The 26,691-nt window shown below is 43.4% G+C and overlaps 1 protein-coding gene across 5 annotated transcripts in view; it reads left to right on the top strand.

Moving 5' to 3' along the window:
* The first annotated feature begins 18,037 nt into the window (after positions 1-18,037).
* The window catches only part of HDX (highly divergent homeobox), a 46,681-nt gene continuing 38,027 nt past the window's right edge, over positions 18,038-26,691 (top strand). For 2 of the 5 annotated variants that reach the window (XM_054075554.1, XM_054075555.1), the window contains exons 1-2: positions 18,038-18,269; positions 23,234-23,380. In XM_054075554.1, coding sequence (XP_053931529.1) covers positions 23,234-23,380 — 147 coding nt within the window. In that variant the 5' untranslated portion in view covers positions 18,038-18,269. Of the gene's footprint in view, positions 18,270-18,691; positions 19,469-21,895; positions 23,090-23,233; positions 23,381-26,691 lie in introns of those variants that run through there. The other 3 variants (XM_054075551.1, XM_054075552.1, XM_054075553.1) reach the window with 3 other exon arrangements.

Raw genomic sequence — 26,691 nt, 5'->3', positions numbered from 1 at the left:
CGGGATGCTGGGTGTGGGGATGTGGGGTGCTGGGTGTGGAGATGAGGGGCGCTGGATGCCAGGATGCTTGGGGGGCGCTGGGTGCGGAGATGCGGGGTGCGGGGATGCAGGATGTGGGGGGTGCTGGGTGCGGGGATGCAGGGTGCGGGGCTGCTCGGGGGTGCTGGGTGCGGGGATATAGGGTGCGGGGTGCAGGGCTGCTCGGGGGGTGCGGGGTGCGGGGATGTGGGGTGCGGGGATGCGGGGTGCTGGGTGCGGGGATGCGGGGATGCAGGGTGCGGGGCTGCTCGGGACTCCCCGGGCTCCCGGCTGCCAGCCCCGCTCCGCCCCCTGGTGGCTCCGCTCCGCGCTGCAGCGCGGGTTTCCCTCCCAGCGACGGGAATTTCAAACTTGGACAGTAGAGATTTTTGCCTTTTAAAACAGAAAGCTGATTTTTCCTGCCGATGTGTATCGTTATAACGCTCTACAGTGTTCTTTTCACAGGAATCCACTACAGTGTCTCTATTCAGTCCCAGGCACTGTATTGATATTCCAGTTTTTACACAGAGCTTCATCAGAAATTGGTATTTCTCCTGCTCCATTAGGGGATATAACTGTTCTACCGATGTCTGTAGTGAGAATACATGATACCTTACACTAATTTGGTATTACAACACCCTTAAGGAATGGAAATCAGGGCTAACATTGCAAAAATGCAAGAAATACTCAGTTTTTCAGGTTTAAAGAGAAATTATTTCATAATCGCTTGCTAAAAAAATCTATCTTGACATTGCTGAGTGGTTTTGTGCAGTGCTTTTTCTTTAGTATTTTTTTAGTGTTCACTGAAGCTCCTGTTCTGACATCTCCTGAGATTGAAGTCCTCTCTGTAGCCACAAAACACGTCCAGGATGGACAGAGGCAGTGCTAGTGTCATCCTACCTGGCCATCTTTTATCACAATATCATCTAATTTTTCCATAAATAGTACTTTATGTATGTTACAATTCCTTGCCATCCACAGTGGTTTCTAGAAAACGGATGGATTCCCTCTATCACCTACCTCTGCGAAAGAATTGTCGCTTTTTACAGCCACGCTCGGAGTTTTAAATGCACCCCGAGTGTGTAAATGTCCAAGTAGTTAAACCATACACAACAATGCATAGAATACAGTCCTCCGCTAATGTAAATCCATTGGTTTCAGTGAGGACACTAAAGCTACAACAGGAACAAATCTTTTCCAAATATGAACTTGCTTTCACTAGGGCTGTGCAAGTGTTTTTTTTCTGAGCAGAGAACATCAAAATGTTTTCAAATTCATGGAAACAGGATCGTCTGGTTTTAGTCTGCTTGCTAACACCACCAACATGTTTACAGCCTTCCAAGCAGCTCTGAATAAGAGGGTGCGCTCAAACCTGTGAATCACCGTGACAATCTTCAAAGCATAAATACATGAAGAAAGTACCTTGAAGAAGTGCCTGTCAAACGCGCTTCTACCTTGCCAAGGAAAGGGATGCTTTGATACAGAGACTTGTACCACCAGATTCAGTCACAGCTTCCTCCCTGCGGAAGAGCAAACTTCATCAGGATACAGATATTTGGGTAGGGCTTAACTTTTAGCCACTGGAAAACAGAGAGGATTGGTAATGCAGGGGCCTCATTTGCATAATTTACCTCTTCAGTTTGCAGTCATCAGTTTGGTAAACAGAGAAACACCACAGAAAGATCCTTTGTTGTTATTTTTCCACACAGAATTCCTCTGGGAATACCTATAAAGTTCCGCTAAATTCAGTATTGACTGGGAAGTGTAACTAAATTAAGGAGAAACAGGAAAATATCTCACAGCACAACTATCTGAGTCTCACATGCGGCTGTTACCTTCAGAGGGCACTGGGCAGAAAATTCTGTGCTCAGAATGGATTCAATCTCTTAATTCAATTTTCCAAAACATAGGGCTTATATTACACCAGTTACAGGATTTCTGTGAGAATTTCTGGAGGGAAAAATGGACAATCTCTTTCCAAATTATATCTCAGCTTAACAGAAATAGTCAATGTGATGCCAACATTATCACAGGTGGATCTATGGTCTGTATTGTGTAGATATTATGTACTACATTTAATAACTTCTCTTTTTGGCCCTAAAGTCTTTGCATTTATGAATGTTAAGATTTGAGCAGCTGTTAACTCTAGCATCTTTTCTTTTAAGAAAGCAAAATATTAGAATATTTATTACTACAAGATGTTTCATTTCCTGTCAATACATCCATATTCATTTGTATACGGTATCTTTTATATTTGCCTTTCCCCTTCTCCCAGTAAATAAATGGAGAATATTTATTTGATAAAACCAGAAAAAGTGTTCAATATCCTTCCTCTGCAAGAATCATATCAGCACTTACAAGCAATAAACCATCTGCTTCTCACTACATTGAGTAAACTGCACTACATTGGAAAAAAACAGTAATAATGGGGAAGTTGACAACGGCAATAAAACTTCCAAACTATTGATACCAGATTCCCTTGTTATTCATTATTTGCTGGCTGGAAAGTAGGCTTTAAAATAAAATTGCCCATTGGTTTTCTTAATGCATTCAGGGAACTTGGTCTGTATGTTCTGTGCAAGAGAATGGTCCCAAAACATTGCAAACAGGACCTGTTTTGCCAGCAAGGGACACTCACTCTGCTGGTAGAGGAGAGAAAAGCTCAAGCATACAGGAGAGCACTGGAGAAGGATCCAGACAATGATATGGAAACATATTCTGCCGAGAAAAGACATTTTATCCTTTTGGGCTTCATTATTATCTTCTTCTCCATCATCCCATGTAAAATATGCCTTACAGAAATATTTGAACATGGGCTTAAATATTAAACAAATTATCGTGCCTTGCAGAGCTTTCTGACGGGGTCACTCAGGATGTGCTGGCAAGAAGAATATGAGATTCATAAAATTATAACAATTATTATTATGCTGTCTTCACTTTTCTGTGTGGTTTTTGGTCCAGGCTGGTCGTTCACATTGCCAAGTGACTGGTGACGGGCAAAGCTGTTCTTGAAAGCATTCTCAAGATGGCTTTTTCTTTATCTTAGCATCTCTGCAAAGCCCTGCTATTATTAGGTCTTTATAATGCCTTGGCTAAAACCTCAGAGATTATGCTCCTACTTTATACTCCAACAGCCTCTCCATTCGCGATGTTTAGTTAGACTAAATATTTGCTTGGAGGGCTGGCTGTGCAGTGACTACAGAGATAGTCCCAGCGCGTGACTAGAGCCAAATTTTCTGTTGCTTTAATACTGTGAACAGAAAAAATGAGAGAAAATAACCTGCAAACTAGAAAAAAGACATTTCAATGTAGGCTGCAGATACCTGCCAGCCTAGCCTAACATCAAAACTTTTACTGCAGCCTTCACCGTGTTTGCTTCAGAGAATTTAAGGCATGAAGCTTCCTCTACCACCCTTGATAGGTCTGTGAGTGATTGGTGGATGAAACATCCAGTCCAGATGCAGAACTGGAAGGTTTTGATCCTCTCTGTAGTAATACACTGCCACAAGTAAAACACTAATACTGAAGAAAGAGACAGAATAAAAAGATCTCTTCCCTTCAGCCTGTCTCTCCAAATTAACTTGCCTTGATGTTTAAAGAAACCAAGAAAATGATGTCGATATCTCCTGTCCTGGTTTCAAGGCCATCCCGGCATCATGCTCTTTACTCTTCATCAGGAGCCTTTGCATTAGCAACTAGTTTTCTTCCTGTATCTCACTTGTCAGGACTCTTTCTTCACTCCCTCCATCGCATGCTGCTCTGCTTTGTTCCACAGAGTTTTGTTTTTAAAGAGCTTGGGAAGTAAACAACACTGTATTTCCCTTTTCTCTTAAAAACATACTTGGACACCTCAAAACCATTTTAGATGGTGGCAATATGTGCTCTGATCAAGCAGAGGTAGGTATAAACTAATTACCAAGAACTGGAAAGCTCTGTAGCTGTGCTTCAGAGTAAGCTTTCATTTCTCTCTCACCCTCCTGCAGTCACAAACCACACGAGCTCAGCTCCAAAATAAAGATGTGCCCTCCAAAAGCCTTGTTTTATAGCAATAGCTGTCAGAACCCCCCTGCCACCTGCAGCCCCTTCCTTCTCTAGAACTCTGGTGTCTCCTCCCTTCTGCTGGTTGTCCTGACAGCTCTGCCACCAGCCGTAGTCCTTTCATTCCCTGTGGGAGAAGGGACAGTCTTGACAGTACGTTCTTCAGCCAACAAAGACCATCTGCAGCTCTGCCATTAAAATCTGGGAACAGGCTTTTCATCTCTCCTTGTTCCAGGGGTCTTCAGCTGTTAGAGCAATTACTTAAATGATAGCCAGACTACTGAGTGCTTCATAGAATCATAGAATCGTTAAGGTTGGAAAAGACCTCTAAGATCATCAAGCCTAACAGTGAGCACAACCCGGCCCTGCCTTAGGACCTTGTGCTCTTCGAGTCCTTTTGACATCTCTTCTTTTTCACACCTCCATGAGGACTCCATCTTCAATTTTGCAGACTCTTCAGAGTGGGAGAAACCTGCTTTTTAGCTCTTCTCTTAAAGGGCTTGTGCTTTGCTTATACGAATTATTACAAATGCTCCCTCATGGCTACAAGTATCAAAATACCTAGTCCTAATAAAAGGAGCTGAGATGCTTTTTTAACCCAGACATCCATGCGACTGAGCTCTGCCTGTGGAGCCCTGCTACATGTCCATCAGCAATTCCCCACATCACTGAACTGTACTGGGTTTGTTCCTCAAGCTTCTGGTAGTTTCCCAGCCAAATTCGGTCCATCAGCTGCAGGACAAAGGTTTTCTCTGAAGGAAAACATCTCCTGCAGTCCAAGCTGTTGTGGTTTTATTAAGTTCACTGCAGCAGCAGCAGCAGCCAGTTTGGGCTATAAAACCTCTCAGTAGGTGGTTAGCACTGTGAGCCAATGCTGTGAAAAGGTGAGACAGACATGAAATCTGTTAAGAACTTGACCTTTATTTCACGGTCCCTGTAGACGAGGCCCTGTGCCTTCTGCCTAGAAAGGCTAAATTATTTTAGTGACTATTTCACTCTATTTTCCGAATGAGTTCAGTTTCCAGTCCTCTTGTCTTCTTGGAGCTGCTTTTTGTTATTAGGGTGATTAAAATGAAAGATCACAAACGTAGCTCAGAACCTTCTCCCAAGGTTTAGCTGAGACCAGGGTTCCTGCTGCTTGACTCAGCTCATATTCCATCTCGTGGCTCACTTTGAACCTGGAGCCCATCTCCTCTGTTATTTGGGATGGGTGACGTGAGTCCAGAGATGGTGCAGCAGCGCAAACAGCCGCGGCGGCAGAAAGGAGAAGAGGTGCTGGCTGAAGGCACTGGCGCTCACACCTGCAGCACCAAGCTCAAGTTTAAATAAAAACCTCGCTTTTCATAGTTCCTCCAAGGCTAATCTTGGGATAATAACTTCTTATCATATAAGCTGCCCATTTAACACCCCCTCAGCTCTTTGGTGAAGGGAATAACCATGTGGCTCCTAAATTAATTTGAAAGAGTTAGAAAAAAATATTGATTTCATTCATCTATCTATAAAACTATTAATACTGGTTTCATCTATTATTTATAAATTCATTTTGCATTCTAAACTAAAACACACACCGATGCTTATGTGCAACGCTGCCTGCACATTTTACTGATGAAGTGCTATATTCACCCCATTTCTGCATCATCTCTTTTTAATGAATGTCTTCATCTCTACAATCATCTATCATTCTAAGGAAGTCCCTACACCTTTTGTAGCGCTCACTGATTCTGTAGCATCGCTGCTTTCTCACTCTCCAGCACCATGAAACTTAGCAGAACATTTTTCGTGGTAATTGAATGTTCTGCCCGTCTATACATATATTTATAATCTCCTGGAGGAAAAGCTGTTTTAGTGGTTTTTCACAGCACAATTCATTTTCATATTTTTACCTTTTCACAGAAAACGCTAGCATTTTTAGTCTGAAAGCTTCATTGAAAGCTTTTTTACCTAAAGTTCTAAATTAGTGATTTCACACTTAAACAAAAATATTTTGGGCCACGCAAAAGTGACAGAAAAAAAGATCAGTTTTGAAATACACTAATTCATTGCAAATAACCACATAAACTGGCTGCTAATAAATCTTCAACGAACCTTTCTGCTAGGACATTGTCCTGTTAATAATTCTGATAGATGTACTAGACTGTAAAAGTTTTTTCTTTCCTATTATAATATCACTGGAATCAAAACTTTGCAGGAATTGTGACTCACATTTTTGCTATCTTTCCAGTTTTGATCTCAAGAGAAAAAGGATCCTTAGGTGATTTTATAACTTCCTGGTTTCCCATTTGTTATACTTTTATCTCCATAGGTTGAGTTTCTTTGGAAATCTTGCTTTATTCGAGTGCTTTACTCAAGTTCACTGGAGGACATTTGGCTTTGACGTGTTCCACATTCATTCAAATGCTTAAATAAATTTTGCAGAAAGAGCTATCAGGGACAGTTTTGAGAAATCTAATATGAATCCTTTGTATCAACTCCACCTCTCCAAAGAAAACACAATTAAACCGTCCCAAAAGAACTCTTCAGATTAATAATTTCATTTCCAATCAGTACACAGGCAGAAGCCAGGTGTTGTGCTGGAGAGGCTCCTTGGCAATGCTTCGCTCCAGGGCCTCAACAGCTGGAGTCACCCTGGCACGAAAAGAACAGAAGTCTTTGAGAGCCACTAGTTGGGTTGCCTAACGAAAACGAAAGTGTGATACAGCAATACATTTTGTCAGTGCAATTATTTTTGTAATCGCACACTATGTTATCTATGTATTTTAGCTAAATGCTGTCCAAGTATTTTAAATAGATAATTTGGCAGCTAGAAGCATGGTTTTCTATCTAACATTTTTAAACCTTTTTCGTGAGCTATGGATACCAGTGTAAGTGGCTACTGAGGACATTTTCAACACTGACTGTGAGGCAAAGAGGTTTGAGTACTTTGGTGTTGGATGCACCCCCGGCTGGCGCAGCGCTGTAGGATGCAATGTCTGCCTTGAAGAGTCTGACAAGGCCACTGGCTGGCCACCCAGCTGGTGCCTGGTTTTTCCAGACACACAATCTGACTTTAATCTACTGTTCTGCCAGGATTTGTCATAGAAGAGATTTCAAAAATAGAGTACTGTATCCTGGTTAAGCAACATCCTCTAAAAATATCAAACCAGACTTATTTTCCACAGATCCACTCATACTGTGCCAGTACAAGCAAGCTACGTTCTCCTGCTATTAAATGAGCCCTTTGATTCAACTCCTTCATTTAAGAATAATTTGAAACCTTTACACACATTTATTTCAAGATGAATACATTGTCTGAGTACAAAATGAGATTATAAGTACTTGTAGGCACAAGTAGTGTGGCTTATAAGAATTTATCTCGTGATATGCCCATCCCTTGGGGTGTTTAAGGCCAGGTTGGATGGGCCTCCAGCAGCCTGGTCCAGTGGGAGGGTTAGAACTGAATGATCTCTAAGGTCCCTTCCAAACCAAACCATTCTATGATTCTATATCTTTCCTAAACTGAAGGGGTCTTCTGGCAACCAGCAATGATCCAGCCGTACTGTTGACTGAGAATAATTTTGCCTTTTTATACCAAATCTAGGCTACTGTTCTTGATGAGATTTAGGACGGGTCACTGCCAGCCTAGGCTGTGACCCTGTTTGCTGAGACAGAATTTTCAAATTCTTTAACTTATCACAAATGTATATCTTTGACAGTAAAATGTTCCCCAGGGACATACACTTTTTATGCTGAAATAAGCATTCCCCCTTGTACAATTTTGGCTGTACTAAGCTAATGGCTCTAAAATCCTACTTGATTTTAATCTCTACACTGCTTTGTCAGTGTAGCACCTATAAAGTGATGAAAACCAGGGCAAGCTTCCATGGCATCACGCCTGCTTACCCACTGCCTGAGATCAGCAAGTCCAACAGTTCTCCATTTCAGAAACCAGGAGAAAAGTGTTTTAGCCAGAGAACACAGCTCAACATTTAAGAGGACCAACTCTGCATACCAATGTGACAGGAAGAGGATTGACATTAGAAAACAATACAGAATTAAGTTTCCATTTTCTGTGTGCCTGTTGTGTGGATCCTGTGGTTAAAAACAATAACTCCTATTGGAGTATTCCTTCCTAGTCAGTTGTGTCTCTCCTCTTACAGTCATGTCAGCTGGACTACATTTCCTAGTTGGCTTAGGAAAATGACATAATTATGTATTAAAAATTATCATAGTAAAGTTACTTTTGTACCCGTGACTAGTTTTGTTGCCTGGAGTAAAATATCCTTTGGGCATATAACTTTCCATTTTCTTCCTACAGGCATAAAATGATGGGCTGTATCAATCAGAAGGTGCTCACCTATTAACACCACTTAAGCAAAGCATAAGGGTCTGGTTTGACTTGGAAAGTGAGTACACTCATTAGCTTTGCAAGAATTTGACTCGATAGGAACAACTTGACATTTAGTTTGAAAGGTCTAAATGTTTCTGTAGAGTTCAGATAACAATATTGCTGGTAAGATATTCCTTTTTTTTCCTTTTCCAAATAATGCTACAAATACAAAAAAGTTCATTTGCAAATGTTTACCTAAACTAAAAAGATTTTCATGAAGGCCTACCGACGCGGCTGACAGATCCCCAGGAAGTCGAATCCCTGGCAATAGTTGGCCACAGAAGATGGGCTATTTGCTTTTCTTGAATCCTCCCTGGCTTTAGATGCTTTCAAATCTTTTCTAATCCTTGCTGAAGGGCATAGCTAATTAGCCTGGGAACGGTGCTACACTGCTGTTGTTGCAGACTGCAGTGACATACCTGCACAGTATTGAACCAGGTCTGTAGATGTATCCGGTAGCTCAGGGAAAAATATGTTTGCAGTATGGCACAAAGCCACCTTTCTCTCCCCTTTCTAAGATGTAGAAAGGGTATCTCTCTGACTGCAAAGCATCAGAGACGTGCCATTTGCTGGGCTGTATCTACAACATCCGATTGATGACAATTATTAATTTGTTTATTGCCAGGCTTTATACTTCCAAAGCACGTTAGTTCTTCAAGACATTCACCTCCCCGTTTCGTTGCCTTGTTTTCCCTTAGCAAACAGTGATATTTGGCATCTCCTTTGTAGTCCGGTTTTCACGACACTGTTAAAAACCTGCTTTGAAGAACTGCTTCCTCTGAAACTGTGGAAGTATGACATTGTGTTGGCCAATTCTTCACTCTCCATTTTCTTAATTCCCAGAGTTAGAAATTAATTAGTTAATGGTACTTAAGCTCCATGGCTTGCAGCATGCTGCACCCTTTCATTAGCTGTGAATCCAAGATAAACACAGTGATTTAGATCCATCAACTGCGTACCATGACAGTTTGCTGCTGCTTTTGGATCTTTATTGAAACAGATTGCTAACAGCTACTAATTTTTTTTCCCATATTATATAAAAAATCTTGATTTTCTCTTAACATGATGTGTTAGGGCACAGTGGAGATGGCTGCTTCCTGGGGCCAGGAGGGTTGGGTGCTCCCCGCAGGCAAGATCTCACAGCCAGCAGCAAGGTGCCCCAGGGGGGCTGGCAGGAGGCCCTGGGCTACAGCGCTGGGAGAAGAAAGATGTCAGAGAGGCAAGCAAGAGTATGTAAGCCCATCTGCTCTTTCCAGATGCCACTGCACTTTTTCTGATTTGGATTGTTAATTTAAATGAGTTTTTGAGCCATTCCAGGTGAGCTAAGGCACCCTCACAAATCCATGCTATCATCTACCCATATATGTACTCAAATAACCTAAGTTGTTGGGTGCTTAATTACAAATACACATTTCTTTGAGTTTTCTATAGGTATTTTTAGAGGATACCAAGCGACAAGCTGACAAACCAGCAGCAGATCATAAGTGTTGGTGGTACAGACCTTACTCTGACTCAAAAGTGCTGGATTTGAGCATATGCTGGAAGGGCAGCATTCTCCAAACCACAGGTTTGGGTTGCATTTAAAAGAGTGGCCTGAATACAAGGCACGGTGCGTGCCTCTAGAGAGGACGCATTCTCCACATCTTACCATCTGTACGTGCTACTGTGGTTTTTTGAAGATTTGCATTTATTTAGGAAAAGTCAGGTTTTGGAACAAAATGAATGGTAAATAAGACTCCCCTTAATGCAAGGCAGAGTTGCCCTAGTTTTATTCACTCTGGAATAAAAGAGCACAACTCGCGCTGTTGCTGACACTGACATATTCACTAACGCCATGCTGCATGTTTTCACTTACAGTCATTCCAAGTAATGTGAAATATTCTCCTAAAATACATATGATAATAAAAAGGAAATATTAATGAGATTATTGAAACATGAGGCCTTAAATAAGGACTTACTTTCAAAGTTTAATAGTGCTTTTCTGATCTTTGATTCTATTTACTATATAGAAAAAAATAAAGTGGCATGAGAATGAGTAAGGAAGATCTGTTTTGGATGAAGCAACAGGATTCCTAAGACAGAAGACTCTGGGCATAAAATGGATCAAATCACCATGTGACTGTAAAATATATTATCATTTTATAATGAAATGTATATCATGCATGAAATACATGAAATACATGAAATGCATGAAATACATAATGAAATACAGATATTCATTGGAAAACAGCAATCAAAATTAGTTATCGATACTGATGAACACTGATGATTATGTTAATAAAGGTTTCATAGCTAGAAATTCCTGGGTCTGCAATACATTGATACTGTCAGGAAGCTCAAATTCCCACAGCTCATCTTCCGTGCATTAGAACATGATAAACTCGGTATTTCCATCATTTAAAACACTGATTGCTTGAATCACAAATGAGCAGATTGCTCTCTACATGAGTTACTCCTGTTCTTTAATGCAAAACACCCTTTGTTAGCCATGTTGGGGAGAGGATATTAGGCTACAAAGGTTTTCGATATGATAGAATGCATTCATCCTGTGTTCCTGTATTCTTATCTTGCTTTAAAAAGGAAACAACTCTATTCCTGCACCAAATGCTGCTTTTAAGAGCATCACCACAGCAGCATTGCCTTATGATAACAAGCGCAGGTGACAGCGGCTAAGCCTGTATCTAAATAAGATTTGGCATCCTGTCTTAAGTCAAAGGAGATAAAGGGCATTTTCTAGATATGGTTGTTTGAGAAGAAGTATCTATTAGGAACCCAACACCACAAACTATATTGCTGGTAGACAGATGCAGCGATTAGGAAAAGTATATAACCTCCCCTTCCTCTTAAAAAATCTTCCCTTTAATGTTACATCATTCCATTTTATCTGGGCTGAGATTAAACAAGATTAGATGTGTGGAGGAATGGGAAACAATAATGTAGTCCTACTACAAGTAGGATTTCACTGAAAGAAATGGTTTCAACAAGTAGTGATTAATACAAAAGTGCCTACAAGGCTTTGAAATGACTGTCTTCTTTCATGAACCAAGTAATCTGCATTTAAACAAACTCCTCTGTATGTAGACACAATAAAATGCCAGGGCTACTACAGAGGGAAAATTATTTGGCATCAAACCATCAATACTTCAATGTTATTTTTATCTCAAAGACAGAGATGGAAGATTGCTTTGTAAATTTATTTCTTAATAGGATAATTTTCTAATGAGCGATAGCAGTTTTTGACAAGATTTAATCTTACACAGTCTTTTTATAATATATGTGATGCTATGGGATCAAACAAAGTTTGATATTTTATCTACAAAAGACAATGGCCCTCTCCCAAAGAGGACACTTCACCCGATACTCAGCCTCACAAAACCTCAGGAGCTGTGCTGTGCTTTCAGGAATAGCCACAAGAATGTATTCTTTGTGACATAGTTAAGGATGAAAATGTGCTTTACTATAGAGCAGGAGAAAACCCCAGACTGCTGCTACTCTTACATTAGAAAATAAACTGAGGAACTGACAGTTGAGAAATGCAGCCGATTTTCCACTTCCAAAAATGTCAAGAGGCGTATCAGCATGACATACAGCCAGCCTTTTCAGACGGCAGATGGTGGAGTTAATTGTGATGCTGAATGAAAGGTGAGGAAGAATTTAAACACTTTGATTTTGCAGCCTAAAAACGTTAAGACAGTAGCGCTCTTTCATAGCGTGTAACGCATGCTCTGTAGGGCAGGCGGGGTGCAACAGCATTGCAAGTTACAGGATTATGCAGCAAAGCCTGCAAATCTTTGCCTCCTCCTGAATTCTCACCTGCAAACTGACAGACAGCTCAATCAAGAGTGGATGGAAACTGTTTCACGGATTTCCTTAGCCTCTTAGATTTGGTAGTGCCAGAACCGGCATTTTTAGCTGACCATCTACTGTTGAAAACACATGAAGGTCATGTGAAGGACATGGCTTTAGCAAGAGGTCCAAAGGGCTCATAGTGGGGTTGATATTGTTTTAGCAGTTCCACGCTTTCTTTTCAGGAAGTGGTTATGGTGAACAGGTTTACCATTTGCTCTTCCACTTAAAATATCTTCCGAATCCCTCTATTTTTCAGCTTTCTTCTTCAACCTGTTCTAACAGCTCCATGTTCCCAAATCACAGGAAATTAGAGTTGTTTGTGCATCACCTTTAGGTGAATCACCTTCCCAACTGAATTGGGGCACAGAGTGGGGTGTTAATTACCAAAAGAGGGGCTGTAGGGTTTTGCCAGGCCATTTACACTGATATTTGCTATCATGAACAGACTGCATGAGCGAGATGAGAGCTGCACCCATCTCATTTTGTTCCATGCATCTCTAGATTGGAGTTAGGATACTTTAAGTAATACTTCAAGTAACAGAAGGAAAATTGTGACAATGATAACGTATGAAAACTGGAATGGAACAAGTTTCTATTATGCTCTGAAAAGCAATACAACCCTGAAGAGTTCACTCAAACTGAAAATATATGCCTGCATCCCAGCCTGTACCACCAAGAAGTGGAGGCATTTTCCAAAGGAAATGGAGTGGCTTCAAAAAGATTTACTGGTTATGGGGTAGAAGTTTTTATTACTTTAGAAAATAAACCCCCCTCTTTTCAGGAAGTCCATAATGATTAATTCTCAAACAGTAAGCTGGTGGATACTTTCTGATGGGTATCACAATCCAGAAGAATATGGGATCAATATGTAACAGCTTCTAAGAACAGGTCAATTGTATAGGCAGGGAAAAAAATGATGGGCTCTCTCTCTGGCCCTTTGCTTCCCTCTGTCTTTACTGAGTTTGTTTTCACTTTTACTTATAAAAATATTTTAACTTTTTCTTAGGATTTTGAAACTCTCTATGTCAGAAATACATTAATGAGTGGGAGAGAAATATTAGATAATTATCTCCCTTCTTTTTTTTTTGTTTTTGGTTTAGAACATCTTCAAATGTTCCTCAAGTTCATCATTTTCATGGCTCAGTATGAAAAATTATACAACCAAAAAGAAACAGCGATCTTGGCTTTCATAAAAATATTCCAAGAATTAGAAAATTTGAACAAATCCCTAAAATACATACACAGCCACACTCTTTTGCATTTTTTTTTCCACGAGCACCAGCTGTCTTTTTGCGTACTCGCATGAGGGACATACTTGCAAATTCAGTTTATGGGAGCTTTGTTTATGCACTGGGTGAGGATTAACAACTAATTTTAATTGATGTGGCAAAGCCAAGTTCAAAGAAGATGGAAAATTAGTAAGTCTCCTAAGACCACTAATTCTGGCTGGGTTCTCAGATGCAGAAAAGGTGTTGCACAGAATTTTCCATATTAACATTTTTACTAGGTTTACACCCTGCAATCCTTTCTCCACTGCTGTTTCACCTCCTGATTTAGCAGATCTCTAATTACACCCTTGTGCCTCCCAAACTTCAGAGTGTCTTTACAGTCTTGCTGTAAAACTGACAAATAGCACTGTTGTCATTTCAAATGATCATCAAGCGGGAAATCTACGAAAGAGCAAGCAACCAACAGGCTTGGAGCAACTGAAACCTGTGCAACGCTGATGGCATCAATATGAAAAAAATGGCATTACATGTTTTGAATGAAACAAGTGAATTGATAACAGGCAACTGGGATTTCACTAGAATAAATCATATCAAACCAATGTAACTTTCCTCCACGACAGAATAATGAGCCTCATGGACATACGATGCAGTAAAGCTTGTATTTCACAACTTTAGCAAGGCTTCTGGCGTGGTCAGGTGCGGTGTTCTTGTAGCAAAGGTGGACAACAAATCCTCAGAACTGGCTGAGGAACTGTTGTTAGACAAAAAACTGTTATTAGACAAAATCAAAGGCGCAAGCAGGGCTTTTGCCATGGTCAGTCTTGAGCCTGAAGTTTAACAAATCAGTTCTGAGGGTTTTAGTTTTTGAATATTCAGGAGGAATGTTAGCAGAATTTTCCTAATGGGAGGATGGTCAAGTAGTAGATTAACTGCAGGGATTTTAATATTGGATTCTCCCACATATTTTCCCAAGCACAAGTTCAATGCCATTCCTTTTTGGGGACAAGGGGCAGATTCAATGACAAGGTGAGGTCTCTTTTTGGCTGATGCCATATAACTACATGAACTAATGTCTTGCAGCAATAGCAAATTACTCATTTCAGACCAGGAAGCATCACACTAAATCACAACACAAATTGCTGGTGAAAGATTCTTGCGCTCCTTTCCACCCTGCTTTCACCCCACCCTGAGGCACCGCTGACTCTATCAGGTCACCTTCAGGTCTGGCTTAGAGATTTTGCCCTTTAAGGCGTCACCAGAACAGTGGCATCATGAACAGGGTGAAGCTGTCCTAAGAAAAGTTGCTGCTAAGTGGGCTGGGTTTGCCTCATTGGCTTTCTTAGAGTTCTCTAGATTCAACAGAAAGGCAAGAAGTGGAAGTAGCAGCCATTGCTCTAAACTGTATTGCCAAAATAGTCCAGGTTCATCTCCTGGGGGTCTCACACCAACTCCTCTCCCCAGGATGCTGCTGGGACATCGTTACAGAGACCTAGCTTACCTGTGCAATCTGGTACAAGTCTGAAAATGGTACAAACTGCTGGGAAAGGGAGAAGGTTTCAGGAGAGGGGAAGAGAATTGTGTGATTTAACAGCTGGGTTCCTGGCTCTGGAATACAAAATAAGGCTCTTGACCTATTCCATGTCCCATGTGGGAACAACAGTACAGCCGCAGCTTGTGGCTGCTGTCAAAGCAGGGAATACCTGCACATGGCGCTTAGAAACCCGCGCACGTATCTCTTAAGAAATGCTTTCTCTGCCACGTAGAAGCCGTAACCCATACTGAGCTAAGTAACTAATAGTAAGCTGAGCTCATTAGTTTAATGAGCTAATAGAAAGTAGCTACATCAGAGAGTCTCGCTTTGATGCTAATTCCCTCATGTAAGGAGTCCTTTTATGTCCTGGGCTACTGTTTAAACCACTGGACCAATTAGCTGGCCCCTGTTAATTTAAACCTGTTATTAATGAATGAGAAAGCATGTGGATCTGGTTGCAGTAGAAGAATATTTGTTTTATTTTGTCCTGCTGTATTTTTTTGCTCAAGGTTTGTCTCAATGAGAGGCAAGACCAGGCAAAGAAGTAACTAGCATGAAGTCCTTCCTGCAGCTTGTCACCCCACTGATGCAAAGAGCAGCAGCTTTTTTAACCTCTATATTCAGTTTACTCTTCTGTATTGCACAGCATGGTTTGCTGAGCACACCTCTTCTACCCCACTCCTACCACTAGCAGGAGTATATTTTTTCACATCCTTTACCTCTTTTTTCTTTTCATATTCTGCTTGCTGGATATAGCCTTTTCTGCTTCAGCTCTTAGTCTTACCTTTTAAACCGAGACACACACATGTTACTGTGATCTATACACCTTTTATTTGGTCCCAAGTCGCATATTAGTTTCTTTGCTAACTCAAAATACACAGCTGATGTCTCCTTTAAGAATGACTCTATGACTTTTTGATACAAACTATAGAAAAAGCACCTGTGAGCCCATTGTTAGTCAGATAAGAGCCCTTGAAATTTGCTATCTATTATTCCACATTTAAAAAGAGTGTAATAAGCCATATTTTATCAGACACTGCTGTGTCTTTCTCAAAGGATTTTAGAAAGACTAACTCACCGGTTTTGTTTCCCAAACCCAGATAATGTGAGAACAAACCAAATTTCCCTGGGATCATTCCACAGCAAATTCTAAAGCAATATTGTCTATAAAAGAGGTATAGGCTTTTTATGGTTGGTCTATTTAATTTTCAGAAGGTGTATGTTGATGGCACACAGAGAAAGGGACTATATCCAGGGGAAGAAGCAGCACAATACAAGATGGAGGATTTAAAATATATGGACTCCACATAAGATCCTGTCATTCAATTCAGGGTGCTTAGTGGTACTTCTAATTCACTACAACTAGAAGCTGCTACCCAAAGGGATTCCCCTTCCTCTTCCCCATCCTCACCTGCTTCCTCCCACTGCTTTTCCGTGGTGGACAGAGAAACTGTGCTGGAGCAGGCGAGTTGTTTCAAGGAGCTGAGCCAGGAGGTAACCCATGGCACTCAAAAAAACCCACCTCATTCATCCAGCTCCCTCTGCGCCACACGATTACCGGGAATGACACAAAGGCAATATCCAGTCAGTACATCTAGGTCTGTTATCCCAGTTTGTTGGAAGTTTGCAGAGCTCTCAACATCAGCTACACCGGGAGAGATGCACATCACCAGAGGAATGCTGTTTAGTCCGTCTGCTGCTTTATAAAGTTAAAGACTGGTACTTGAAGTCGTTGAAGACCTTCAGCTCAGACGAAGCTTTATTAATTGGTTGACTTCCCAGAGTAGTGAAGGAAATCTAATTACAATGTGGACAGAACATGAATTGCTACTCAACTATTAAAGGATGCTCTAGAAGGATGCATTTCATTTGTATGACCAAACCTTCAGCACATCTTCCTGCTGCATGGAAAACCATCACCAAAACTTCAGGAGGCCAGAAACGATGACCACCCTGAGGGTGTCGGGGCAGCCCAGCGCGTGCTGGTGGACTTGAAGGTGCGGTGCCAGCCTAGAGGCTTCAGGGGTGGTGGTGGTCGACCTGAGGGCACGGGGTGGTGGTGCCAGCCCTCAAGGAACAATGCCGGCCCCAAAGGAGCAGTGCCCATGAAGGCGTGTGGCTGCTCTGAGTTCTCAGGGGCAGTGATGCCAGCCCTGAGGGCATGGGGTGGCGGTGCCAGCCCTTAGCACAGTGCCAGCCTTGAAGTCTCAGAGGTGGTGGAACTGTCTCTGAGGGTATGTGGCAGCCCTGAGGGAGCGGTGCCAGCCTCGAGGGCATGAGGGCAGCAGAGCCAGCCCTGAGGGAAAAACACCATCTCTGAGGGCATGTGGCAGCCCCAAGGAAGTAGTGCCTGCCTTGACGGTGTGGTGCTAGCCCTGAGGTCTCAGGGTTGGTGGCACCATCTCAGAGGGTGCACGGCAGCCTCGAAGAGCAGTGCCAGCCTTGAGGTCTTGGGTGCAGTGGCACTGTCTCTGAGGGCATGTGGCGGCCCTGAAGGAGTGGTGCCATCTTTGAGGTCTCAGAAGTGGTGGCCCTGAAGGAGTGGTGCCATCTTTGAGGTCTTGTGGGTGGTGGTGGTGGCCCTGAGGCCATGAAGGCAGTGGCACCGTCTCTGAGGCCATACTTTGTCCCTGAGGGAGCCGTGCCAGCCCTGAGGTCTCGGCGGCGGTAGCACCATCTCTGAGGGCACGTGGCGGCCCTGAAGGCGCGGTGCCAGCCCTGAGGTCCCGGGGCAGCGGTGCCGCCTCCGCGGCGCGTGGCGGCTCTGCGGGGGCGGCGGTGCGAGCCCCGAGGGTGCGGGCGCAGCAGGGCAGCCCCGGCGCACGATGCGGTCTCCGGGGGCGGCGGCGCAGCGGTGCGGTCCCTGCCCGTCCCGGGGGCTGCGGTGCCGACCCGCGGGAGCCGTGCGGTGCGACGGGGCGGGAGCTGCGGGGCGGGCCGGGCGGGGCCGGGGCGGCGGGGCAGCGCTGCGGGAGCCGAGCGGTCCCTGCCAGTCCCGGGGGCGGCGGGGCAGCGCTGCGGGAGCGGTGCCGCCCCCGGGCGAGGGGCGGGGGCCGAGCCCCGTCCCGGCCGGCGCTGATCTCACGCTCCCATTGGCCGCTGTCTGCGCTGACGTCACGATCATGATGAGAATTAATGATCGGAGGCGCTGATTTCATTGTGTGACGCCGGGACCGACCCAGCCGAAACCGGCTGAATCCGGAGCCCCGCGCCCCCCGCCACAGCCCCGCACAGCACGGTAAGCCCTACGCGCTGCCGGGGGCGGGCGCGCCGAGTCCCGGGGGGGGCGGAGGGGGGGGAGCAGCCGGGTGTCCGCGCGGGAGGGGCGCGGCGGGAGGAGGAGGAGGAGGAGGCTGGAGGCGCTGCCGCCCCGGGGCCGCGGGCGGTGGGGGAGGGCGGCCGCGCGGACAGGCGCTGCCAGACCCGCCCCGGGCGCGCAGGCGCGCGGCGCCTCCCCCGCGGGCACCCTCCTCCTCCTCTTCCCCTCTGCCCCCCCCCGCCTCAGGTCCGCGCGTGCGCTTTCCCGCGCTGCGCACGCGCTTTCCCGCAGCGCCTCGGCATGCGCCGATGGGCGACTGCGCATGCGCGAGGTGAGGGGTGGGGGCGCGCGGGAGGGCGGGGTGCGCGCGGCTGCGCGTCAGGTGGGTGGGAAAGCGCGTGCGCGAGAGGGACGGGAGGCCCTCGCGGTCTGTCCGGGGCTGGTCCGGGTGGCGGAGGGGGCGATAGCGTAGAATTGTAGAATGGTTTGGGCTGTAAGGGACCTCGAAGCCCATCCGGTTCCACCCCCTGCTGTGGGCAGGAACCAGGCTGCTCAAAGCCCCGTCCAGCCTGGCCTGAACGCCTCCAGGGTGTTCTCCGGGCAGCCTGGGGCAGGGCCTCCCCACCCTCAGCGTGGATAATTTCTTCCTAATGAGTAATCTAATTCTTCACCCTTCCAACTTAACGCTATTCCCCCTCCCGTCCTGTCACTCTGTGCCTGTGTGAAAAGCCCCTCCCCAGCTTTCCTGGAGCCTCTTTCCCTGCTGGAATCTGCTTTAAGGTCTCCCCACAGCCTTCTCTTCTCCAGGCTTAACAACCCCAACTCTTTCAGCCTGGCCTCACAGCAGAGGTGCTCCAGCCCTCGGATCATCTTCGCGGCCTCCTCTGGACCCATTCCAACGGTTCTGTGTCCTTCTTATGTTGGGGATTCCAGGACTGGGCACAGGACTCAGGAGAGTGGAGTAGAGGGGGAGAATCCCCTCCGTCACTGAGGAAGAAGTGAGGGGGAAGAAGGGCGCTGGCACTGTGGCCTGTGGTGGTCTGAAGGGGTGATGGTGCCAGCAGGGGTTTCCCCTCTGGGAGTGCCTGTGTTGCACGAAGGCTTTCCCCTCTCTGGGAGTAATAAACAATTGCCAACTCTGTCCAGAGCATTCCATTAAGCGAGGGCTTCTGATTTGGGTAAGACTGTGTGTCATCAACCAAAAGTAATTCTGGGTCCTCTGAACTGGAGTTGTGAAGCAGCCTACATCTTTAGAGTAAAACCGCATTTTAGTATTCCCATCCTCTTTTCTGACATAAGGCTTTTGTTCACACTTAATGTAAAATGTGACTAATTGAGTTCTCTTTTGCATGAGTAAAGCGGAACAGGATGCATAACCTATGAGCACAACTCTGCGAGTTTATTGTGTTATTAAGTTACTGAGGGCTGTCTGGCTTGTTCCTAATGAAGGGCTGAATTTTGTAGGTGGAACTGTAATACGATATTGCAAATGGTACTTAGTGGAGAGGGGAGCAGTTGTGCTGTGAGTTGTGGATATTAAAAGCAGGTTTACGAGCTGGTTTGAGTATTACACTTAACCAACCTTAAGCCTGATCTACTGCGCTTGCAGTTGTATCTGCTTTGGCCTACGTAGGAAAGAGGCATTAAGCAACATATTCAGATTATTAACCATTGTTGCTTGGTGTACATCTGATATCTCCTCACAGAGTGTGTCAGCTGGGGATGGGTGGGTTAGTTGGTTTCTTTCCCTTTGGGGTGTGCAAAAAAATGGTGAGCTTTTGGCATTCATGGGAAGTCAATTAGGTGACTGATGGTGCAGGTCAGATTTCTGAAGCTGTAGTCATAGTGTCTCTACTGCAGTCTTGGTTTATTTAGGTACAGAGTAGCTTTCTTGTTATAGTTGCAGTTTTGCCTCCGGTTTATATTGGTGGGAGCCTGGTTATTTTGTACCACTGGCTATCTTCCAAGGGGAAGAAAAGTAGCTATAAACTGGGGACTATGCTGTTGTTCTTATTGCACCTGTTAGGATGGACAGACCCAAACAGTTATAGGCTTACAGGCTTTTATAAGGTGATGTTTTTTTCCAAATGGATACCTGTTTGTTGCTGAGGTTAAAAAAGAACCCTCTCAGAAGCTGCTTGTTCCCTTTTATCACTATGTTTAATCCCTGATGGTTTGATAATATTCTGTACCATAAAGATTTTTACACTTCCATAACTCTGCATTTGTAGGGTTCTGCCATCTATTTATTTGAATCGGTTTCTTGTGGCTTCTGCACACTTACTCTGAGCTGCCTTGACTGGGCTTCATGGTGAAGGTCACTAAGGAGTCCCACCAGTGTTCCGGCTGGCAGGTGTAGTTCACAAGTGATTAAAAGAAAATGCAAAAATGAGATGTTTATTAAACCACACCATGACCTCTCTGGAGCTTAGCCAGGCAACTCCTATCATGCAGTGCAGATAGGTTTCTCTGAAGAGATTTTGTCAGAATTCTCCACCGTGTCCTTTTCTAAAGTACAGATATGAAATACATCACAAAAGTGTTTTAGCACAGACTTTGGGTACGGAAATCCACATAATCCAAAGACCTGTCAAGGACCTGACACACATCTTCACTTGCACGTCATCATGCGTGACTCTAAAACTTTATTTTGCAGTTGGAGGAGTTAGCTATGCAGCTGATGAGCTGTTTGGAAAGCGTGCTTCTTTTTAATGAACCCATGTGTAGAAATGCTGGAGCTACTGGGTGGCAGGCTTCACCTGGATCTTGAAAGATAGATGCAACTGCTTCTGATGAGGTCATTTTTGGGAATTGATCTTGACTAAATAACAGGAACACTGATACTGAAAGAGTATCAGACATCCAAGTGTAAACTGGGTCCTGCCAACCAATCGTGCCAAAGGAAAAAGAATCACAAAATTAACTCATGTATTCTTTAAAAGTAGCATAAATCAGTTGGTGGCTGCGTTGTCATGCATACCCATATGGGATATCTGGAGTCTGTTCTTCGCTTGATAAGGTAGATTTTAATGAACTTCATTGATTTGCTAATGGGCTAATAATTCTCTCCTCTGTTGCTTGCTATAAAGTTCTTTAAGCAGCAGAGTGTTCAAAGCAAGAGTCTCCTTCGCCCAGCTCTGACTGTGACTGAATACACGGTCAGGGGGAAGCATGACTTGAGCACAACTCACTTGTCATGCAGCTGGTAGTGCTGCATTTAATAACGAACTAGATTGAGAGTGTAGGTGTTAGGAACAGAGGTCAAAATGGGATTGAAAAGTTATTTTCTGGTTTAAGTATTATTGAAAACTCTAAGTTTTAGAAACTGGTTGTTAGTGGTTTTTCTACCATCTGTTGACGTATAGAAGAAAGTAAACTGGAGTCAAAGCTCTGGCCTACAAGTGTTATATTCCAAAGTGGAGATATTAATCTTCACTTAGCATTAGTGAATTTGCCTGATCACAGTGGGATGACGAGGAAAGAGTTTGGTGGCATGAGAACCATGAGTGGATTTCAGGGAGGGGGGAGTCTGAAACAGGCTGTTGTCCTGTTCTATATACACACACACACGCACACACATATATAGTGCTTTTCCTTCATAGACGCCTGTTGAAATCTGATATCCATACATAGTATAATCATCTTGATTATAAACATGTGAAAGGAGTTGGGTGTCCGCTCCTACTTTTAAGCCCTCAATAATTTTATTTGCCCTGAATTAGATACAATTCTTGTGCAAGTATTAAGAATATTGCTGCTCCCTGTCTTTCCATTTACAAAATTTACAAAACCAATAACTAAAAGCTTGGTAGCTACAAAGGGCTCCCCTGTTTCCTTTGTTTTCCTGTAAGATGGTGGTACGGGTTCTTGCTCTTTAGTTTGTTCTGTACTATTTTGATACATGTACTGAAAGTATTAAAAATAGCTCGTGGCTGGTGGCTTTTTTGCTTTCTGAGACATGAAGTCGGATGTAGGTTGTTCCTGGCCTGTGTTTGGGTTGCCTCAGCTGGCAGCTCCGTCGCTGGGACTAAAAAAGGCATAAAGGCCCTTTTCTTGGAATCCTGACATGGTGGAGCTCTTTTCTTACATACCACCAGAGGATTTTATTATTTGCCTGTATGCACCAAATAACAAGAGTGTAAAACTTCAGTTTGCGACCAGGGAGGCTATTCTGCACTTGGTAATATTCAGCTGTTTGCCTTTTTTTTTTTTACAGCATGGCTGATGGATAGCCTCAGGGTGCAGTTTCACAGTGGCTTGAACCCCTCTCAAGGCAGGCTGTGATTTGAGTGATCGCTCCTTCCTGTTGGTATGGGTGTGTTGGCCTCACAGTGAGCTGGGCCAGGACTACCAACAGGCCTTCTCTGTTTTTTTCCCTGAGTTGGACTTCAGTTCTGGTCTTTGATCTTTGTGACTTTGCAGCTGGAAGTACTGGTGCTGACATAGCAGGAGCACTGGTATGAGCAGCAGTAACAGAGCATAGGGTTTGCTGAAGTGCTAGATGGTGGAAACGTTACTCGGGCCAAACAGTCACCTTTGTTTTGTCTCAGTTTTTGTCTCTTTTTTTGGTGGGGAAGGGGAAACAAACCTGCCAGTCCTGTTGGAGCTGCTGGTGTCACTGTGTTATGTAATGCCTTTTGGTTTTGAAGGGAGAAACTTTTTCCTTGTCTGAAACCAGAGGCTTTTGGATTTATCAACTCAACGTGGTAATTCCTTATGGAGGGCATGTAGTTCATCCATTCAACTTGAGTCCGTCACAAAGGAGTCACTAATGCTGACTGTAATGGGTTTTCTGGAAAGTAAGTAAAGTGTTGGTAAAGGACTCTATAAAGAAAACATCAACACTTCATGCCTTGTCAGAACAAAGATAAATGAGAGCCTGTGCATTCTACAAATATTACAGTTTTTATTCCAACTTTCAGAGTATCTTCTTTTATTTTTAGATGAATCTGCGTTCTGTATTTACTGTAGAACAACAAAGGATATTACAGCGTTATTATGAAAATGGAATGACAAATCAAAGTAAAAATTGCTTTCAGCTCATATTACAGTGTGCACAAGAAACTAAACTGGACTTCAGTGTAGTCAGGGTAAGTACTGAGGCCTTCCAAATTTGTCTGTTAAACTTATGTTCATTTACATAAAATATCTGTAGAGGACTGGAGTCTGTAACATCATACTTGTCTTAAATCAGTCTTCAGTGCGCTCATGTGGCATGTTTGTTTTTATCCAGTGAGCCTGTTTATAGATTGTTTTTATTGAAATGTCTTCACGTGATTGTTGTATTTAGCAGGGGCTTGGATTGCACAGAGAGCGATTTTTTTGTTTGTTTGTTTGGGTTTTTTTGGTTGTTGTTTGTCTTTTGTTGACTGTGTTTTTATTTGGTTTTGGGGTTGATTTATTTATTTATTCAATTGCAAATTAGATTGCTCTGTAGAAACCTTGTGCAATGTATTGTATCAAAGGAAGGTCACCATATTAAGAACCTATTCTTAAGTTAAATAAGTTTCTCTATCCTAATGTGTTTGGGTGAATAATTGTGGAAGCATTTGTTTTGACACTCTGTTGCACTTGTATTCAGTGTCACGATCATAAATATTGTGGCCCCTGGTGGTTAGTTACGGTGTGTACATTCTTTTCTTACAAAAGAAGAAAGTTGCTGGTGCTAACAGGAGCTCTTCCAAAGTCTATAAATTCTATTGGAAGGGAAATAATAATCTCTTTGTGAAACATTAGACAACAAAATGGCTGTTGTCTCACAGCAGAAATAGAAATCATGAAGCATTAGTTGGAAAAATAACCACGGTAGTGGGGCCACCAGGAGTTGCTGCAGCGCTGGTCAGTGAAGGGGAAGAAGGAAGACCAGTCTAAGTTTATTAGGTGGTGTGCCAGTGGTACAATGACAGTAACAACCCCTCCTGCTCCTCAATTTTTACCTGGATTCCCCTCCCTCAAAGTACCCTGGAGATGTTTAAAACTTACTTTCTCAGCCATAGGTAGTGGGGAGTCCTGAAAGTCAGCCAGAAATTCAGACTCCTTGGAACAGACAAACAGTTGTAACAGGAATCTGGATGCTGATGATGCAATCAGGGGTTGGTTTTCTATTTTTATTCTGATTGAAGTACCTAGAGAAGGCAGCCAGTCTCTCCACTCCTTGCAGTCCTCATTCACTCTCCATCTTTGTATTTCCCCTTCCCTGTTTCCCTTACTGCAATAGTGTATCACGGCCTTTTTTCTTTACTTTTCTTCCTTTACTCAGCCCTTTATTGCAGTACTGAAACCATTTCCTTGCTTGTGAAGTGCAACAGAAACAGACCCAGCATTTGTCATATTTTTATATGCTCTTACCTTTCTTTTCCTCATGCCCCTCCTTTCTGGCTGTCCCAATTCCTGCCCCCCCATTTCTTTTTTCTTTTCTTTTCCTATAAAACTCTTGGACTCTTGGTCAGTACTTCTGTGCGCAGTGTCTAACAAAATGATTCTTGAGCTGCAGCTGGCACGTGCAGTTGTGGTTGTAGTAGGAACGTGAATTCCCTACATGTAGCAGTTATAATGCAAATGTCATAACCCTACGAATATATTCTTTCCTCAAAGCAGGATTTCAATAGCCTTGTCCCATAGAATTACATCCAGTCTTTCCAGTCCTGGGCTGGAAAAAAGAAAAGTGCTATTTATGATTTAAAATGATTTATTATGATTTAAAATCTCTACAGATTTTATTACTGTTATGCATAAAAATAAGTTGTCCCTTTCAGAATTAGGATATGTGGTAGAGTTACTCCTGGGAAAAATCCCTGGCCCTCTTCAATTGTAGGAGAGATGCTTTCTAGCTACCTTGGGTTTACATGGCCTGGGTTCCTTCATTAATACCAGCATGCTTCTGCTTATTGCTCTCAGTCTTTACCTGAAACTTGAGCAAGGTGACTCCATAAAGTGCAAAACTTGTCCCGAGCTGATTTTCACAGTATCTCTGTGTGCTGGGAGCAGTGATCTGGGAGGTGGTGTGGGGCTCTCTCCGTAGCACAGCATCAGTGTCAGAACAGTTAAAGCTTCATAATTCTTTTACACCTCATGAAAGACTTCCTGAGGACACTTTATTGTCAGAGGTAGGGTGGAACTTCTGGGCAGAACCAGTGGCCAGCCCCTCTGTGTTGTGCCCCTGGACTGTGGGAGAGCCTGAAGTTCCAGCTCTTCCTGGTGCCAACTGGGAATGTAAAATCAGGGTCTCTTAAATCCCAGTGAAGTTTCTTAGTATCTGATTTTTTTTTAGCTTTTTCTCATCCTAAATAAAAGTTAGGAGTTTTGGTAAAGCTTCCAGTGTTAGGGAAAGTGCTCCCCAGACTGAGGAGTTGGGGAACTTGATTGAAACAAAGATGCGTGTCCCTTTCATTAGGATATTTTGTACTTAATAGCTGCTTTGTCACATCCCAAATTAATACCATAACCATCAGAGAGTGTAGTTTCACATCACTCTTCTCTGGGCTGATGTCTCACAGTGCTAAAAATGGGATGCTTTGTACTCTTCCCCTTCTCCCAGCTGTGCAGTTCTTTCTCCCTTGTCTTTCTTCTTGTGCTGATTATCTCTTGAATTCATTCAGTTTTAGAATAATCCAGTTACATTTGCTTATCTTGGCAAAACGTTTGTTCTTTTATTTGCCAGTTCAGTTTTATGCCTTTTCGGAAGCTGCACTCACTGATTATTCTGGGGTGTGATTTTGGTTAAACAGTGGGAGCAAGGTGCTGGGGACATTATCAGGAAAATGGGACTTTCTTGGGAGTGGCAGATCCGACTTGGGCTGTCTCGTGAAATGGTACTTCAATCCCAAGCGAACAGCAGCGCTAGTATATTATTTACATTTCTTTGAATTTTCTTTTTAGGAAAATTATTAGGAAACCTTCAGATTTTTTTGTTATACAGTTGGGAAAGTTAGGAATTAAATCTCTTTTCCTGGCCCAGCATTTGCAGTGTCTCTATTTAATTATAACTTATATCTTGGAAGATTACTGACTGAGCAGAAATGAGTGAAAAATAAATGTGAGCTTCTAAATTTGTTTTATGCGATAAAGGAAAGTGACTTGAGTCTGGTGGCTATAATTTGTGTGTTTAAACTTGCTTTTGAGAAGAAAAAAATTATCACTAGTCACAGATTCTTATTGCATGCAGTAAATCATACCTCAAAATAGGCATTTTATGAAGTTTGACAACAGAAATGCATAGAATGGGATGGAGACTCCAACGTTCTTCTGTGTGCCAGGGACGTGTATTTTCCTGTGGAGAAACCTGCTTACTTCCTTAGCAAGTATTGATATGTGAGGGAAACTTCCCTTCTTTCATGCAGTGAGGTGGAAGTCTAAGATAGGGACTCAGTGCAGTTTGCTCGTTGTGGGGTGAGGGAGTTTG

The sequence above is a fragment of the Cuculus canorus genome, chromosome 10, assembly GCF_017976375.1.
Source record: "Cuculus canorus isolate bCucCan1 chromosome 10, bCucCan1.pri, whole genome shotgun sequence".
Taxonomy (NCBI): Eukaryota; Metazoa; Chordata; class Aves; order Cuculiformes; family Cuculidae; genus Cuculus; species Cuculus canorus.
This window is presented reverse-complemented; position numbering and strand designations above follow the sequence as displayed.